Source organism: Loxodonta africana, chromosome 7 (genome assembly GCF_030014295.1).
Source record: "Loxodonta africana isolate mLoxAfr1 chromosome 7, mLoxAfr1.hap2, whole genome shotgun sequence".
NCBI lineage: Eukaryota > Metazoa > Chordata > Mammalia > Proboscidea > Elephantidae > Loxodonta > Loxodonta africana.
This window is the reverse complement of record NC_087348.1, coordinates 106,812,188-106,831,633: the sequence shown is the minus strand read 5'-3', so window position 1 is coordinate 106,831,633 and position 19,446 is coordinate 106,812,188. Positions and strand designations below refer to the sequence as shown.

The 19,446-nt window shown below is 39.6% G+C and overlaps 1 protein-coding gene across 6 annotated transcripts in view; it reads left to right on the top strand.

The window, feature by feature from the left end:
- Positions 1 to 19,446, top strand: part of GRM5 (glutamate metabotropic receptor 5) — a 553,359-nt gene that overhangs the window by 430,453 nt on the left and 103,460 nt on the right. For all 6 annotated transcript variants that reach the window (XM_064288813.1, XM_064288812.1, XM_064288816.1 and 3 more), the window contains exon 4: positions 16,415 to 16,661. In XM_064288813.1, coding sequence (XP_064144883.1) covers positions 16,415 to 16,661 — 247 coding nt within the window. The remainder of the gene's footprint in view (positions 1 to 16,414; positions 16,662 to 19,446) is intronic.

Sequence of the window (19,446 nt, the reverse complement as noted above, 5' to 3'; positions counted from 1 at the left end):
TCACAACCAATCATGAGGATGACTTGAGACCAGACAATACTTCATTCTGTTGTGAATGGGGTCACAGTGAGACATAGGCCAGCTAACCACAACATCACAGAGTCTAGTACTCTTGGTACAGTAACTAGCACACTCAGAGAATAATCAAATATTTTTTGATAAAAATTCTCCAATGTCTATCATCTTATACAAATTTACACTAGTCAAATCTCTTGTATTAGACATGATAATCTTCCATGCATACAATGTGTGGACAATGCATTTTGTGGTTGAATTCCTTCAGAAAGCATACATACTGCAATGTAATTTTTTTTCAATTTTCTACCACATTTCAATTACAGTGCTTATTATATGAGGCAGAGTTTTCATTTACATGTTTGTTATTTTTAATTAGATGTAAAAGTCTTAATGGAACTTAAATTTTTAACACCATTTATTTTCAGAAGCAAACTCTGGAAAATTTTGTAAATAAAAAAGTACAATTCTCAAATTTTCAAAAATATGGCATGCTAATTTTATAAATAATTTAGACTAAAATATCTTGTAATAAACTATACTAGATATACAATAACAGCAGCAGCAAGAGCTTTGAGTTATTTAGTGCCTATTATAGGGCCATGAGTTGGTGCCTTGGTGGCGTACTGGTTAAGAGCTATGGCTGCTAAACAAACAACCGGCAGTTCAACTCCACCAGCCACTCCTTGGAACCCTACGAGGCAATTCTACTCTGTCCTATAGGGTCGCTATGAGTTGGAATCAACTAGATGGCAACTGGTTTGGTTTTGTTTGTTTATACAGCCATGACTTATATATGCATTGTCTCTAATCCTTGAAACTCTACAAGAAGGTATTCTTTTCCCTATTTTCCAAATAAGAAAGTCCTGAAAAAGAATCCTTCATCACTACCTGGGAAACTCTAGTAAGGTTTCACAGTAAAGCTGACCATTAAACTGTGTTTTGAAGTATTGACAGGAAGAACTAACCAGACACCAGAGAGCTACATCTTCAGGAAACATTAGAAAATACAGACAGATAGGGACTAGTAGGAAAGGTCTGATCTAGGAGTCTAGTCTTAGTAGAGTAAGGGAAAGGTAATGCCACACTTGTTGTCATACACTTGTAAAATAATATTCTAATTGCCAGTTTTCAGCATCCTTTTGGAATTCTTCTTTCTTTTATACATCATATAGAAGTTCCTGAAAATACTGTAATGTGAATGGTGAACAAGATATGCTATCTGAAATAACATCCCATCAGAGGGCTGCCAACCGGCTGCTCCTGGTGAATAATGTAATTTTAAAATTGGGTGTTCTGCACATAGAAGTGTACAATCTCTGTTGAGACCCTGTAGCTCCCTGAGGGCACATCTTCTTTCTGTTGTGTTCATTTGCATTTCAAAAATACAAGCATTTAGAGGTCAACTGCCTGTATTTTAGGCACGGTTATAAATTAGAGTCACTGCAAATATCAGAAACTGGATTAGAAACTGGTATCTCTGCAGACATGTGGATACAGTTCTGGATTCCCCATGTCACCACGCTGCCTGACACAGAATAAGCATGTATAGTGCTAGGCAAGAGGATAAATGGTTTATGTGCTGTCATCAGTCACTCCAGCCTTTTCATGGACTCTTCTTTCCTTCCTGACATCACTGTCTCTGTCCAAGATTAGATTATATCACCAGCCCCTTATTCCATTTGTCATAATCTATGCTCCCAAGAAGCTACCTACACCTTCATTATAACATTGATTTTTCTGTCTGGCCCACTCTATGTTAGGTTTCATACAGCAAATGTATTTCACATTCATCCATCATTCATATGATCCACCAATATTTTATTAGCAATGTTGAACACTGTTCTGGGTGCTGGCAACACAATGCTAAACAAGATCAATGTGAGTCTGATGCTCATAGGGCTGATGGTCTGTTCTGAACAAATCTCTGAATTGCATAATATATTTTGAGGCTCTTGCACAAAATAGGCACTTAGTAAATGTTAAATGAAGGAATGGATTGCCCACTCTATGCCACAGTGTTAGGATATGTGGAGGATACAAGTAGAGAGTTCATACACTGTGGTGGGCACAGGCAAGCACACAGATGATTCAAATGCATGGCAGAAAGTGTTGTGTTTTAATAGAGGTATAAACACATTTCTGTGGGTGCACGGAATAGCAAAAGATTAATTCTGGCTTGGGGAATGCTCTGCCCTTCTGTCACAGCAGGAGACAAATTATTGGGTCATCTACTGTATATAACTTGAATCCATTTGCCATAAGTATAAGCAATGAGTAGATATAGAAAATAAATGAGAGTGGGAAGAATTTGTTTCATTGAATTTTTTTTTCATTGTAATGTTTACAGTACATTACCCAATGGCATCTTCCAGGTATATAATCTCCTTCCCAGAAAATGCTTGAATCCCTTCCCTTATATCCCTTTAAGATTCTTTGCCTGAAACCCTGGTGGCGTAGTGGTTAAGAGCTATGGCTGCTAACCAAAAAGGTTGGCAGTTCAAATCCACCAGCTGCTCCTTGGAAACCCTATGGGGCAGTTCTACTTAAGGAAATAAAGATGGCAATCTGAAAGTATTTCAGTACCTAGTATAAAGGATAACACAGGAGAAAGATGTGGCAGTCTACTTCTGTAAAGACTTACAGCCTTGGAAACTCTGTGGGGTCACTATGAGTCAGACTCCACTCAACGGCAGTGGGTCTGTAAAAGCTAACACAAAGAATCAACTTGCATTTTTTGTTTATTTGGTTTTTAAACAAATGATTGCCCACTTCATTACTCCATGGCCATGAGTTAATTCATTGAAAACATTTTAAAATCATCTTCTCCTTTGCCTACTGTAATGAAAATAATACTAGTCAGGAGACAAGGGATCTAGGGGCAGCTACCACTAACCTAAGGAATGACTTTATGTAAGTCATGCCGTTATTTTTTCCCATTTGTAAAATGAGATTGTTAGGCTAGATTAGGGTTCATGATCTCAGAGAAGTACAGGCACCAGAGAAGTGACATTAAAGACAGAAGCAGGTCAATATTTGCAACATGAGAATGTGTAGCCAATAATGCTACATCTTCTGGTTTTTCAAGAGCATCTATAAAGCTGGATGTTATGTGAAATTTCCACAAAAAAGTATTCAGGCTTAACAAAACATATCTAGGGGGCCAAATTCAGCCCAAGGGCTTTCTTGTTGCAGCTTTCAGACTAGATGCTAAAGTCCCCTGGATTTCAGACTTCCTCCAATTCTGTGTTATTAAGGCATTCTGCCTTTCCTTGGTTTAACAGCTACTAAGCTTCAAGGTTCTGGTTCCCCAGAAGAATTAACAAATATGTTCTGAAGGCTATAAAATTAAATTGTAATCACAGATTGGAGCATTTGTTTCTGCTAATCATTTTGGGGTCCTCTGATTTGATTAAACAATAGTAAAATTGGGATTGAATTTTAAGTGCTTTAAATCAGGGATCCAGTTCTGAAGAAGAAAGAAAAGAGGGTATCAACATCCTTCTCTGCTTCCATTTCCTCTCTACAGTCTCTTGTGAGGCAGATTCAGCCAGAGAACAGCTGGCAAGTTTGGACTGGTACAAAACTTCATACCTAGGTCGGGCCTAGCTCTTAGTATGCCATAGAAAATAACTCTTTAAGTAAATATTGTTCAACAGCATCCAGGTTTGGGTGCACTAAGTAACATGCCAACTAATTAAAATGGCCTCTCTCTCTACCTCTCAAAACCCAGGGTTTTTAATAGCTGATTTTTCTGAAGTAGATCACCAGGCCTTTCTTCCAAGGCACCTCTGTGTGAACTCAAACAACTAATCTTTCAGTTAGCAGCTGAGCGCATTAACCATCTGCACGGCCCTGGGACTCCTTCCTCTTAGTGGATGAGAAAGAAAGACTGGATAAAATAAGCTGTATTGTTATGTACCTTCAGGACTTTAAAATTTGCCTAGTAAGATAAAACTTCTTGTACCCTCCTCCTCTAAACTTCTATCACTGAGTCTGTACCTTACATGCTGAGTTGGTACGACCAGCATCCAGCAGTGTCTGACATAAAATAGGGAGTCAATGAGTAAATTAACCAGCCAGAATTTTTCTCCAGGACCAAAGCAGAAAGGAGAAAGGAATTGAATAAACTCTCCAAGTTCTATTAATATATCTAAAGAAAGGCTATGTTGGCCAAAAGAGAGTAGGGAGTTTGAAAAAGACAGAGGCTCAGGAAAAGTTAGTGGAACTCTTTTCATTTCAGTACTCCCTCCAGATTTTTAGACCATACTGTTACTCTGTTGCTCTGTGCCATTGAGTCAATTCTTACTTGTAACAACCCTAGAGGACAGAGTAGAACTGCCCCAGAGGGTTTCCTAGGCTGTTTACAGGAGGTTGTATTAAAGCAGATCGCCAGGTTTTTTCTCCCACAGAGCTGCTGGTGTGTTCAAACCACCAATCATCAGCAGCCAAGCATTTTACCACAACATCACCAGGTCTCCTTTCTATTACTCTGTACCTGTTGTCATCAAGTCAATTCCGACTCGTAGTCACCTTATAAGCACCATATAATCCTGGACATTTGAATATAATACATGATTGTTAGTCTTGTTTAAATCCTATGAAGAATGTTGATTTTTTTTTTTTTTCAAACAAGCAATCACCCTGGTGAGTTTCAGACTGCAGGTTCAACCCACTTTCTGTGAGTTGTGGCTCACAAGTGCCTCATCAAGTGGCTCGTCTTAGACAGAGGCCATGTCAACCCTGTAGTTCAATCCTCAAAACCAATATGCTGATTAGGGCCAAACCCAAGCATGCACAGCTAGGGAGTGAGGCCAGGAGTTTGTATCCAATTTTATATGATCATTTTCTTGAGCTCCCTCTCTCTATACCTTTGCCTTAACACTTTCCAGGTCCCAGCCCCTCCAGTTCTCTGACCTTCTAGGTAGAAATCTGGAGCTTTAGTTTCTACATCTGTCCCACCCTTCCTGTTTCTGCCCCTGAATTTGCTATGGGAGCCAAGGAGGGAGAAACTAGAGAAGAAGAAGAAGAAGAAGAAAGCAATGGGGAATTCCCATATACTCTTGGGACGTAGTTCAACTGGTCATAGAGAATGGTTCTCTGCCATTGGAGCTATAGATACCTCCCAGCCTTTGCCAACAACTGCCACCACCTCTGCAGGGTTGCTTAGGGACTTGGATGGAAGGAAACAAATAAAAACAGGATTTTACCCACTCTCTCTGACTTTTAGGGAGCCCCTTTCTACTCGTCAAACTAGAAATGGAGGGCGTCTCTTAGAGCTCTCTGCCTGCAACCAATGCACAGTTCCATGTTTGGGCTGCCTTTGAGTCCAAGCTGGGAGAAACTGGAGGAAAAAGACCAGAAAACTCATATATATTTCAGGAGTATTTTGGGTTCTGATTTTCTTCTAAAATCCACCTGCTACCATTTACTTTTCAGAGTCCTCAGATAGCTGCTCTGTGCATCCTGCCCAGGGATTTTAGCTGCATTCAGTAGGAGACACAGGGTGGACTGTGCTTACTTCATCTATCTAGCCCAGATTTTTTTTTTTTCCATGCAGTTTTGCTAGATGGTAAAACCACACAAGATTGCTCAATGGGATTGTATGTTCCAACTGATACTTACACTTCCTGTTTTATATTGCTTTTGTTATTTAGCATTGTTTAGTGCCACTCCATAGAGCAATGATTGCCTCTAGTAAACAGATGTGATAGTATGAAGACATATATATACCATAGCAGTAAGACCCTCTGAGGCATTCTGTCATCCATCTGGCCTCATTCATACAGGCAAAAAAAAAAAAAAAACCAAACCCATTGCCCTCAAGTCAATTCCGACTCATAGCGACCCTACAGGACAGAGTAGAACTGCCCCATGGAGTTTCCAAGGAGTGCCTGGTGGATTTGAACTGCCAATCTTTTGGTTAGCAGACATAGCTCTTAACCACTATACCACCAGGGTTTCCAGCCTCATTTATACAAAAAAAATATACTCAACATAAATTAATTGTGCCAATTACATACCAGATGCTGTGCTACACACCACGGCTACATCTATAAACAACACAGAATTTCCGTCAAGGAGCCCACATAGTATACTGGAAACTAGCAACAGGTCACCACCAGTGCTACAAGAGAACAAAGCAGAGCCTTAAGTCTAGACTAGATCCAGATATGTAAACAGGCAACTTCTGTATAAAGTGTTTAGTGTGTGATAAGATTAACACTGGAAGGTTAGGAAGGTTCATGAACAATGTCTGAGCGCAGGTGAGTCCTAGAGCACACCCGTGAGTTGTCCAGTAGAAAATTAATATGAGAGAACCAAAACCAAACCTGTTGCCCTCAAATCAATTCCAACTCATAGCGACCCTATAGGACAGAGTAGAACCGCTCCATAGGGTTTCTAAGGAGTGACTGGTGGATTCAAACTGCCAACATTTTAGTTAGCAAATGAGCTCTTAACTACTGAGAGAGCAGAGTTTATTGTGGGACTGTAATATGTTTTGAATATCTTTTGAATATATGAATATCCATTGAACAGAGTAGAATGGATCATTATGAAGACGTGAATAGAACCCAGAATAGGAAAGGTCTTAAACGTGAGGACAAGAGAGAGTATAATTTGGATATCATCTGAACTGAGGCAACTGAATAGTTTCAGCAGGAAACTAACAAAGTCAGTTTTGTATTTTAGAAAGATCACTCTATACCCACATTGGGAAATGTAGGGCAACAAGGGAGAGCTGTTGAGAGACTGTTACAGTAACCCAAGCAACAAACTATATGTACTCTGGGACTAGTAAAATACATCCGTATAAGGCTATATTATTAAAAAAAACAAAAAACCCTGTTACTGTTGTGTCAATTCTGACTCATAATGACCCTATAAGACAGAGTAGAACTTCCCCATAGGGTTCCCAAGGAGTGGCTGGTGCATTCAAACTGCTGACCTTATGGTTAGCAGCTGAAGTTATTAACCACTGTGCCACCAGGGCTCCAGGTATACTATAAAAGTTTTTTATACTATACAGCCAGTAAAATAATGTAACATATCTGTATGTACTGATATGGAAAGAACTGTTCGAGCTCCACGATATGGTATTGAAAGCAAATGTAGAATAGTATGTGTGGGTGTGTATGCTACCATTTGAGAGAACGTTTATATGTTTATGTCAGTATTTATAAATGAATATCTTTGGAAGGATTGGTGAGGTTAGTGAATTGAATACCTCTGGCAAGAACGGTTGCATCTGGTGAGAAGAACTGAATGCCTGGGAACAGGTACAGAGAGATTTTTCATTTTAAAATCTTTTGTACCTTTTAAATTTAGTTCTGAGTCCAAAAATATAATTAATTACACAGGAACCTGAAAATTAAAAATTCTGAGAACATTAAATAAGGTAGTAGTAGTGAGGCTGGAGGAAAAGGAATTGATACAAGGAACACAGAAGTAGGCACCAAGTTGGTCTCCTGGGTCTGCTGCTGCCTTTTTTCTGCCACTGCTTCTCGTCATCTTGCATTGTCTCCAGTGTTACAGCTCTCTCTGTCTGTCTTCTGGGTGTAGGAGGTTCTCGGCACAGGGACCCTAGGTCCAAAGGATGAGCTCTACTCCTGGCTCTTCTTTCTTGATAGTACAGAGGTCCCATTTTTTGCTTCTGGGATTGGCTTCCTTTAAGCCTAGTGGGATGGCAAAACAGACAAATCCCCTCGTTAGGGTTCCATATACCTTATTTGCATGGCCCCACCCCTGAAAGTGTTCGATACACTTTATGTGCATTATTAGCAGTCTGTCTAATCCCCTTGGTGGGCCACAAGCACCTTATTTGCATAGTCCCACCCAATTATTTTATAGGAGTCACAAGACCATGCATGGCTAGAAGAGTCATATCGAGTAATTCACTGGACCACATCCTTGATTTATTTTTACTCCTAATACCTTATATTCAATGATTCATACATCCTATTCTCTCTTTCATAATATTCAGAATCCTTTTATTCTCTCTTTCATAATATTCAGTATCCTACCTTGGACTAAGCCAACATCACCTCCCTGTATTCTATTACAATATTCCCTAAATTGTTCCCATTCTTCCATGCTCATTCCATTTTCCATGCAAGAAAGTAAGTTTAAAAAAGTGAAAATCAGATGGTATTTCTTTATAAAAACCCTCCAGTGACCTTCAAAGCCCTATGTCATACAGCCCCTGCCTAGCACTCTGACCTCATATCACACTTCTCTTCCCCTTATTCACTCCATTTCAGTCTTCCTTATATTCGTCAAAGAACACATTAGGCACATTTGCACTATTTAATGACTGCCTGGCTACATACTTCTTCTAGATCTTTCTCTCTCTTTCTGTCATAACTAGCACAACTGAAATGTTATCTCCACAGAGATGCCTTCCCTGACCATCCTGTGTAAAATGTACTACAACCCAACTCTCTGTATCTCATTAACTGTACTTTATTTTTCATAGCATTTATTCCCATTCAAAATTATTATATGTGGTTATTGTTTAATTTCTATCTTCCTGCACTGCACAGAGAGATCATCCATTACAGCCTATAATGCCTAGCACAGTGCCTGATACAGAGTAGGTACTGAATAAATAATGAAAGGGTTAATTTTTCAGCTGTTGTTAGAGATCAAAGGAACCCTGTGGCACTGTGGTTAAGTGCTTGGCTGCTAACCAAAAGGTCAGTGGTTCAAATTCACCAGCAGCTCTGTGGGAGAAAGATGTAGCAGTCTGTAAAGATTTACAGCCATGGAAACCCGATGGGGAAGTTCTGCTCTGTCCTATAGGGTCAGTGCGAGTCAGAACTGACTCAGCAGCAGTGGGTTTGGTTTTGGTTAAAGATCAGAGTGCTCTGAGTCAATCCAGTGATTTTCAAACTAAGCTTTAGCAATCCTGCAGATGAACCTCAAAGGCAGTGGGGATAGAGGCAGCGTGTCTAAGCTAATAGAGATCTAATTCCCCATTCCTGCTTCAACCAGAGGATCTCTGCTTGTATTTAATTTATATTAGACTTATGCATATTACCTTTTGGTTGAATGAAACATTTTGATGTTCAAAAATTTAAAACCACAGACCTTCCCCCATCCCAACCCTCTTATATTGAATGTGAAGAAAGAAATCAGATAATTAGCAGGACTTGAGTCAGGGACCAGGTGACCTAAATGATTATATTTTATCAAATACTTTGTAAGTATAAACTCATTTAATATTCTTATAAATCTGTTAGATACTCTTTTTCATGAGGCATAGAGGTGTTAATGAACCTTCCCAAAGTAACACAGCTAGTAGGCAGCAAAGCTGTGATTCTAACGTTCTGTCTGGTTCCAGAATCTGTACTCCTTTCCTCCATGTTCTGCTGTTCTCAGTAGTTGAAGTGTACTCTCCACCACAAAGAAAACATAGTGCAGATTCATGCCCTTTAGATATTGTGTAGAGTTAGGGAGAGGGAAAAGGAGACAAAAAAAAAAAAAAAGCCAGAAGAGAGAAAAATTTCCTAAATCACCAGTATCTTTCTTTCATCAACAAATATTGAGTCTTTTGAATGTGGATATCACCTCCTTCCAGAAGAATTCCTTGATTTCCTTACTGTCCTCATATATAATGAAAATAACTCCCAGCTCACTGGGTTTTGGGAGAATTAAAGCATTTTTAAAGTTCTTATTCTAGTAGCATTCATTCATACAGAGCTCTCTCAGCTACCTGAGTGTGATAGCTCAGCCAAGAACTTCTTCCTCTCAGGGAGGAAGACAGCTGGGAAGGAGGTGGAATGATTTAGACAGAATTCAAAATTGAATTTCTCTGAATTGATCTCCTGATGCATCTTAAATGTTAACACAGATTAGGACATCTTTCTTATAAAAAAATACATGCATCAAAATGAATTAGGCAGACATTAAAAAGGTTAAATTGCCATTAGTTTTCTCTGGCAGTTTTTTTGTTGTTCTTGTTGAGGAGGGGAGTTCACAGTCACTTGGAATTATTGGATGGCAAGGGAAAATAGTCACTAGGCACTTCTATAAGACCCCCGTACTGCCCAAAGAGGCCAGTTCTCAGATAGCCAGACAGCTCTTCTGCACCTAAAGGTGCCTCAGAAGACAGGTCTGGCGATCTGCTTCCTAAAGGTCACAGCCTTGAAAACTCTAGGGAGCAGTTCTGCTCTGCACACATGGGGTCTCCATGAGTCAGAATTGAGTTGATGGCAACTAAAAGCAAAACAAAGAGCAGACCGAGGTCTGGGCTCAGGAATGTGCAGAAGGAGCTGATCTGGCTGTCTGAGAACTGGCCTCTTTGGGCAGCATTGGGGTCTTATAGAAGTGTCTAGTCATCCAAAGCTTAACTATTGATGCCACCCAGGGGCTCTTGGGCAGCTCTAGCAGGCAACATTTGAGGGGACATGAAACATAGCAGTTTCTAGGAATAAATCAAATCTTGTTACTAGTTTGTTTTCCCTAACTTTATCTCTGAATTAGACTATTATTAAAAAAGACATGATACAGTAATATTATTCCAGGATTATTTCCCCAAAATAAAAATATAGTATAGTAAGAAGAATATTAGACATGGCATTAGAAAATCTAGTCTTTCTGATTTTTTACTAGCCGTGTGACCTTGGAATATCTGCTTAACTTGTCAAAAGCCTCAGCTTCTTTATCTCTGTCTCTACGGTGTGGATACCAATTCTTGTTGTGTATTATCTGTCTCGTGGTATTGATGCATATCACTAATATATGAAAGTAGTATTTTGAAGAGTAAAATGTCAAACAAATGTAAGTTGTCATTACTACCCCCATTCAATTTAGAGTTATGAAGGTATGAGAGTTTAATTTACAAGCAAATAAAGCTCAAGATTTTGCCTTTGTGCCAGTTGCTGCCTATTACAGATAAAACATAAAAAATAATCAGGAAGGGAGCCTGAAGGATGGCTGCTGGAGAGCTATCCTGGGCATCACATCAGGTGAGACCTCTGATTTGCTTCCATTCTCCAAAGTCTTGACCACAAACACAGTGGCTGGAGGAAATCATGATTCACATTTTGGTATAATTACTATCTTGTAAAGCACCTACCTGGTGCAGGACTCTGTGCTAGGTACTTAAAACATCATTATAACAGTTAATTTTCACATCACCCTTGTAAGAGAAAGGTTACCATTTAACAGATGATTAAACTGAATCTTAGAGAGGTTAAGTAACTTGTCCAAGTAACATGGCTAGCAAGACACAGAGAAGGGATTTATACCTGTATCTTCCTACTCTGTTCAAAACAAGGAAAATAAAAGGATGAAAATCCAAGTACCACCTTATTCATACTGATGCAAGCGCTCGTGATTGAGTTTAAGTACATGGCTTAGACTGATGGTAAAGCACCTAAGCATGGGCTCAAAACTGTTCAGTTTTCTGGAAAGAGAATCAATCGAGTAATTCCTCTGCCATTTAGGGCATTCTTAGAGACTGAACATGTCAAATTTCCCTTTCCCTAGGTATGTCCACATTACTATAGTATGGTGTAGAGGGTGCCTGAGAGATATATAGAGAAAATGATAAGGAATTCAGAGGAACAAGATTGATTTTAGTATTTATAATTATGATGATCTTCAAGAAATATGTTTTCTTGGAGTCTTAAAAAAAATGGGTAAGATTAGTGTTAGTAGGGTTACAGAGGAAATGGAAATAGAAAGGATAGTCTAATTAGAGGTGAGTGCTTTCATTCTTTTAACAAATATTTATTTTTACTATGTATCAGGAGACCTACTATGTATCAGGAGACCTGGTGGCAAAATGGTTAACAGCTGAGCTGCTAACCAAAAGGTCAGCAGTTCGAATCCACCACCGCTCTTTGGAAACCCTATGGGACGGTTTCTACTCTGTCCCATAAGGTCGCTATAAGTCGGAACCAGCTCAACAGCACATAACAACATACTATGTACCAGCCACTGTTCTAGATACTGAGGTAAGAGTAATAAACAAAACAGAAAAAAGTCCCTCACAGAGCTTATATTTTAGTAGGTGGATGAGACAGACTATAACTAAGAAAAACACATAAAATATATAGTATGTTAGATGGTGGTAAGTAGAAAACTAATTTAAGGAGATAGAGAGTATGTATGTGGGTGAGAAGTGCGTGGAGTTGCGATTTAGCCTGTGGTCTGAGAAGGTCTCACAGAGAGGATGATATAATGGGGGAGGCTCTGCATTTCTCTGAGGCAGATCACTCTGGGTAGAAGAAAGCAATTATAAAGGCCTAGAGGCAGGAGCATACCTGGCATGTCTGAAGGTCAATCAGGGAAGGGTCAGCATGGCTAGAGTACAATCATTTAATTGAAGACTACTAGAGATGTAGTCAGAAAAATAAGGTGAGGACGGGGTGCTATACAAGGACCCTGTATGTCCTAGAAGGTCCTTTTAAGGACTTTGGTTTTTACTCTCAGTTATAAGGGAGCAATTGGAAGGTTTTCATCAGGGCAGTGTCATGATCTGACTTATATTTTCAGAGAACTAGTCTAGCTGTTGTATTAAAAATAGGCTGGAGTGAGGAAAAAAGGTAGGTAGAAACTAGGTAGCAACAACGGCAGAAGCAAGGAGACCAGTTAGAAGGCTATTGCTTAATTCAAACAGGAAATGATGTATCTTAAACCTGGTAGAAATAGATTGGTGTGAAGTAGTCTAATTCTGGCTATATTTTGAACATAGTATTAGAAGTAGTCTAATTCTGGCTATATTTTGAACATAGATCAAATAAGAATTATGAACGTATAAAGGAAAAAGAAGAATCAATAGTGTCTTCAAAGTATCTGAGCAACTAGAAGAATGGAATTTCCAACAGCGCTAACTGAAATGTGGAAGTATAAATAGAGTCTGTGGAGAAGGAAATTGTAAGATTTGGTTGGAATGTACCTTGGAGCCAGTGTCTAGTCCAGAGATGGAAGACACCTCATCTTATATTCATGTCAGAATGAACCATTCCGGTTCCCTAGAGATCCTCTCTACTCAGTCAAACTCAAAGTGCCTGTCTTGGGGCCAGTAGTCAAAAGGTGGCGATATGCCCCTACATTTGAGAAGTCATGAAGGACCATGCTATCCTTGGAGAGTTTTTGTTGTTGATGTTTTAAAATCTCTCTTAAAGCAAGCTTGTCCCCAAATGATAAGCTTTGTCTTTACCTCAGCTGTTCCTATCATCTGGTTGGCTCACTCATCCTATATGTCCAAATTCTACCTATTCTTCAGTCACAGTGACTGATAGTAGATTCTGCTTTATAAACACTTTTATCTAACCCCACAGCCTGTACCCTAGGCAAAGACATTTTCACTTCTCACTGGTATCACTGCATTACCTTTTCATTGATCTTCCTGCCTCCATTCCTACAGCCCTTTAAACCTTTCTTCACACTGCAGCCAGACTGATCTTTCTAAAATAGAAATCTGATCATGTCCTCCCTAACTTAAAACACTTCAGAGGATGTCTCTGCTCTCACAATAAAGTACAGAAGCTTTAACGTGGATTAAAATGTCCTATATATCCCTTTCCCACCACCCACCCCATGCTCTTGCCATTCCAACCTTCTTTCATTTTCCCAGACACATCATGCTTTATCTCATCTGTGAACTTTCAAAATGCTTGGAACATTCCTATCCTCACTCCATATATATGGAGCCCAGGTGGTGCAATGGTTAAAGCACTTGGCTTCTAACAGAAGGTTGGTGATTTGAACACACCAGCCACTCTGCAGGGGAAAAGACCTGGTGATCTTCTCCCATAAAGATTTCAGCCTGGCTAACTCAATTGGCATAACGTAGTTTATAAAGAAAATGTTCTACATTCTACGTTGGTGAGTAGTGTCTGAGGTCTTAAAAGCCTGTGAGTGGCAACATAGGATACTCCACTGGTCTCACCCCTTCGAGGGCAGGGAAGAATGAATAAAACTAAAGGTACAAGGGAAAGATTATTCCAAAGGACTAATGGACCACATCTACCATGGCCTCCTCCAGACTGAGTTCACTAAAACTAGATGGTGCCCGGCTACCACCACTCACTGCTCTGACAGGGATCACAATAGAGGGTCCCAGACAGAGCTGGAGAAAAATATAGAACAAAATTCTAACTCAAAAAGAAAGACCAGACTTGCTGGCCTGACAGAGACTGGAGAAACCCTGAGAGTATGGCCGCCAGACACCCTTTCAGCTCACTAATGAAGTCACTCCTGAGGTTCACCCTTCAGCCAAAGATTGGACAGGCCCATAAAACAAAATGAGACTAAAGGGTTCACCAGCCCAGAGGAAAGGACTAGAAAGCAGGAGGGGACAGGAAAGCTGGTAACAGGGAACTCAAGATCGAGAAGGGAGAGTGTTGATGTATCGTGGAGTTGTTAACATAAAACAATATGTATACTGTTTAATGAGAACTAGTTTGTTCTGTAAACCTCCATGTAAAGTACAATTTAAAAAAAAAGATTTCAGCCTGGAAGACTTTACGGGACCAGCCTACTTTGTCCTACAGGGTCGCTAAAAGTAGGGATCAGTTCGACAGCATAATTATTGTTTTTTTTAGAGTTTTAGGTTTGCAGAAAAACTACACAGAGTACAGAGTACCCATATACCCTCTGCCCGCCCCTGCACTGTTTCTACCATTATTAACAACTTGCATTAGTGTGGTACATTTGTTACAATTGATGAACTAGCTTTGATACATTATTTCAACTGAAGTGCATAATGTATATTAAAGTTCGCTCTTTGTGTTGCAGTTTTATGAGTTTTTGACAATTGCATAATGTCACATATCCGCCATTATTGTATCACGCAGAATAGGTTTCCTGCCCTTAAAATACCCTGTGCTTCGCCTATTCATCCTTTGCCTCCTCCCTCTGAACCCCTGGTAGCCACTGGTTTTTCACTCTCTCTGTAGTTTTGCCTTTTCCAGAATGTCCTGCAGTTAGAATTATACAGTATGTAGCCTTTTCAGACTAGTTTCTTCCACTTAGCACTGTTTGTTTCCTCCATTTGCTTTCCTGGCTTGATAGCTCATTTCTTTTTATCACTGAATAAGTCTCCGTTGTATGGATATACCGCATTTGTTTATCCATTTGCTTATTGAAGGGCATCTTGGTTTCTTCCAATTTTTGGTAATTATGAATGAAACTGCCTTAAATATTCATGTGCAGGTTTTTATGAGGACATATGTTTTCAACTGGGGTGGGTAAATACGTAGGAACATGAGTCCTGAATCATATAATAAGCCTCTGTTTAGATTTGTAAGAAACTGCCAAACCGTCCTCCAAAGCAGCTGCGCCATTTTGCATTCCCACCAGTTTACCCCGACTCTTCACTCAGCTAAGTGACGTTCAGCTTCAGTGAGCTTCTGGGAAGCCTTCCATGATTCCTCAAGTGTGGGTCTGGTGTCTTCGCAATTCAGTCCCGCCTCAGCACTTACCAAACCACATTTTAATTGTCTACTTAGATGCTCATCTGCCCTCTAGATGCTCAATTAGAACAGGAATCATGTCTATTTTGTTCAGCATTATGCCCCTCACTCCCCGCATGTGTTGAACAGTCAGAAATAGCAGGTACTTAGTTCATATTTGTCAAATGAATAATCCATCAGGCTTTTTCTTTAATGAAATGTTCCCAAATGCTTTCCATTTTGTAAGAGGTCTCTCCCTCCTTTGGGCCTGTATAGATTTTAACTCTATGTGTGTTGTATATCACCCTTTAGCTTTCACTGTGGTTACATAATTTATCTCCGTTATCAGACAAGTTTCTTAAGAGCAAAATCTATGTCCATCTCATCTTTGTATTTTCCTAGATTATCAACCACACAATTTTATGTATACTCAGCCACCAATAAATGTTTATTGAATTGTTTAATGACTTAATAGAATCTAAATGTTAAATTATATTTCAGAACTACCAAAGATGCTGGTTTATGCTTTGAGATGGGAAATGGTTGGTGATTACTCTAAATAGGTAATTAAGGCCAGATACTGGAGGGACGAGTTTTCTCGGCTAGGAGGACTTTATAGTTTGAAAACTGAGAATTCCCTGAGTATTTTTTAACCAAAGAGGCATATTGCCAGAGCAGAGCATTAGGGCAATTATTGCATCCTTAGGATAAATTCTGTGATACAGAAGTACAGCCCCATCTGTATCCATACCGAGAGTTTGATGAATCTTGCAACTGTTGAGGATTGTAATCTTTCTTGGGAGTTACAGAAAGAAACCTGGGTATAAAAGACAATTATTGGGCACACTACATATTAGCATTTTATCTGTGAACTGTCTCTAGTTCTGACTATGATAAATTGTTCCAATGCATCCTCTAATTATACAGGGCCCATGGGTTTAGCTACAGTAGAACTAAATCTCAATGTTAATGCCTAATTTGTTTCCCAACAGGTTCTCTGACCCTGAGAACACATCATGTTCAAGATTCCAAAATGGGATTTGTGATCAACGCAATCTACTCCATGGCCTATGGTCTTCACAACATGCAGATGTCCCTCTGCCCAGGCTATGCAGGCCTCTGTGACGCAATGAAACCAATTGATGGGAGAAAACTTTTGGACTCCCTGATGAAAACCAATTTTACTGGTGTTTCTGGAGATATGATCCTATTTGATGAGAATGGAGACTCCCCAGGAAGGTATTGTTATAATTCACTTGTAGACAATAGAGCCTGAATAACACTGAACTCTTGATCCTAAGATGCACTTTTCTATCCTTTGTGGTTATCTAGACATCCTGGCTGTGAAAGATAACACTGACATCACAAAGTGAGCAAAGACAGGGGGAGGAAGGCCCACTTTCTTGGGGCAAGGAAAAGTATTGATGCTAATAGCCAAAATGTGGTTTGGGAATCATTGCCACATTTCAGGGACCTAAACTTAGAAGCAGGAGACTTATATTATCACAGACAATCAGTGGTTTTTCCACACAGGTTTTCCGGGTTATTCCTTGTATTTTGTTTTCTTCGTGGGCCATAGAACTATTCTGAAACAAGAACAATTCAATTTCTGTTAACCCAGAAGTAGGGCTGAGGTACTTATACATTTTTTTTTGTTCTACCTGCATTGAGTTATAAATCATTTTATATAATTATCCTCCAGCTGGAGCACTTCCTTTCTTGTTGAGGACTAAATTACCCTTTTCTCTGAAATTTCACTTTTCATTATTTATAGAGAAGAGCCTTAGAAAAATAAACTTACTTATAATTATAGGTCGGCCTCCAGGGAAGTCACTAGATACTTAGAAACTTACCAACATTCACATCTAACTCATACTCCAAAGTCCTGCATGACTCTACAGACGGGACTTTTAATCTGTGAAGGCTAATGCTATTGAAAGGACAGTCTGAGTTTATGTATCAAGGCAGCTAGAGTTCTATGGCCTCCCATTGCTAAGCCCCAGGTGCTATTCCAGCACAGTTTATGTCTGACAACTGTCATTCCTCAGCTGGGCTGTACTACTTGGAGAGAGTGTCTGTACACTGTTTGCCATTGACCCTGCCAAGAGTAGGTCTCATAAGTCTCTCCACAACTCACATTCCAACCGCCTACACAGCCTATTAGTAATCTTGATTTATGGAGCTTCTGTATTCGTGAGGTGAGCCGAAGTTGGTCCCTGATGCAGCTTCTACCATCATACATGTTGGACTTCTAAGTGTCAGCTAGTTTCAGGTCTTACAGCCAAGAGGAGAGCTAGATCTCTACTTTAGAGGCTTGAATAATCTTGCTACTGTTAGGCTGTTTGCCAAGATAAGCTGATTTTCCACGTGTGGTTTTCTACTTTTTGGCTTTTCAATGTATCTGTGGAAATGCAAGCATTTTTTCAAGGCCAGAGAAAATGTCGTTTGTTGTAAGGCTTCTCTGGGCAGATTGATGAATGAACTGTTTTTAGGCTCAGGACAAGACCTAGGCTCTGATATGTGCACACGGGTTTGTCATCCCTCCTGCATGCACCTCTAGAGCACTGGAATCAACTAGAGGCTTGCTTTAATGATTACGCCTCCACCAGTTCAGAGAGTTTTACTGTCATGTACCCAAGCCAGTTCCACAACCAAAGTAGTAGCAGAGGAGTATCTCAGATGCATCTCTGGTCTTTTTGAACAGGAAACCTTAATGTATCATGCAGAACATCACTGTCTTGCCCATGATCTCCCAAATACGCTGCAATGTCAGGATACTGACTCTTAATCTTGATTCATCTTCAAGGAGACATGATTCCCTTTAAGACTTAGATGGAATTTATAGGTTTTTCTCACCAGAACATTATATAGAATATTTTGCAAACGATTTTTAGGAATTCACAGTTGACTGGAGACTATCCATTCTATTAAGAATGGGCATGACATTAAGCCATTAATAAATTAGTAGAGTCAGCCTCATATTACTCTCTTTTCCAAATGAAGAAACTGAAGCTTTTAAAGGTTAAACGACTTGCCCAAAGACACAGTCTAATAAATGATAGGACCGAGATTTCTAACTCAGGTTCCTGGGCTTCGGCTTCTAACTTTATACAACAGCATGTCAAACAACTAGATCAGAATTGAAAGAGCCACTATTTTCTGAGAAATGTAATTGTAGGCAGTATGTTGTTAATTCTGGGAAGTATAAGTTACTACTCAGTTGGATCAAAGACGTTCCCAGCTGGGTGAGCAACCTGGGTTACCAGAGATTCTTTTAGAATGACAGAGTCATAAGAGGAAGATCCTAAGCAGGAGGCAGGGGGTGGGGACAACTCACTTTAATACATGCATTTGAGATTGTTGGAGAGTAAATTTTCATCATTGTTTTTAAATCCCAGACTTGATCAGACAACTGTTGGTCCATAATCCTTTAATGAAACCCTTGGTGCTAGGTGTGCTACAGAATTCAGAATTTTTTAATTTAGAAGAAGTTATAATGCCCCCAGCCGTGGGTGATGCAACATTCTTTCAACAACACATTAATATTTTTTGCAGCAAAATATATGAATATTCACAGTAAGTGTGATCGATCGACTATAAGTAGCCTCGTGACAGTTTTGGCCAGGTTTTGTCAACAGATAAGTTCAGATCAGGTCACGTTTTGCTGCAGGCGGGTTATAAAAAACGTATGGTTTTCAGAGCTCTGAAATTACAGGTAATAAATACAAACCTTTACTGTTTATCACTGATGGTATAGACCAGGGGTCAGCAAACTATGGTCCGCAAGTAAAATTCAGCCTGCTGCTTCTTTTTGTATATACCGTGTTTTTGCGGAAACACAGTCACTTTCTTAGGTATTATTTGTGGCTGCTTTCTATGGAGCACAGTTCTACTCTGACACACGTTAAGGTCACCTAGAGTTGGAGTTGACTCAATGGCAACCGATATGGCTGCTTTCATGCTACAAAGGCAGAGTAACATCTCCCAAAGCCTAAAATATTTACTATCTGTCCCTTTATAGTGA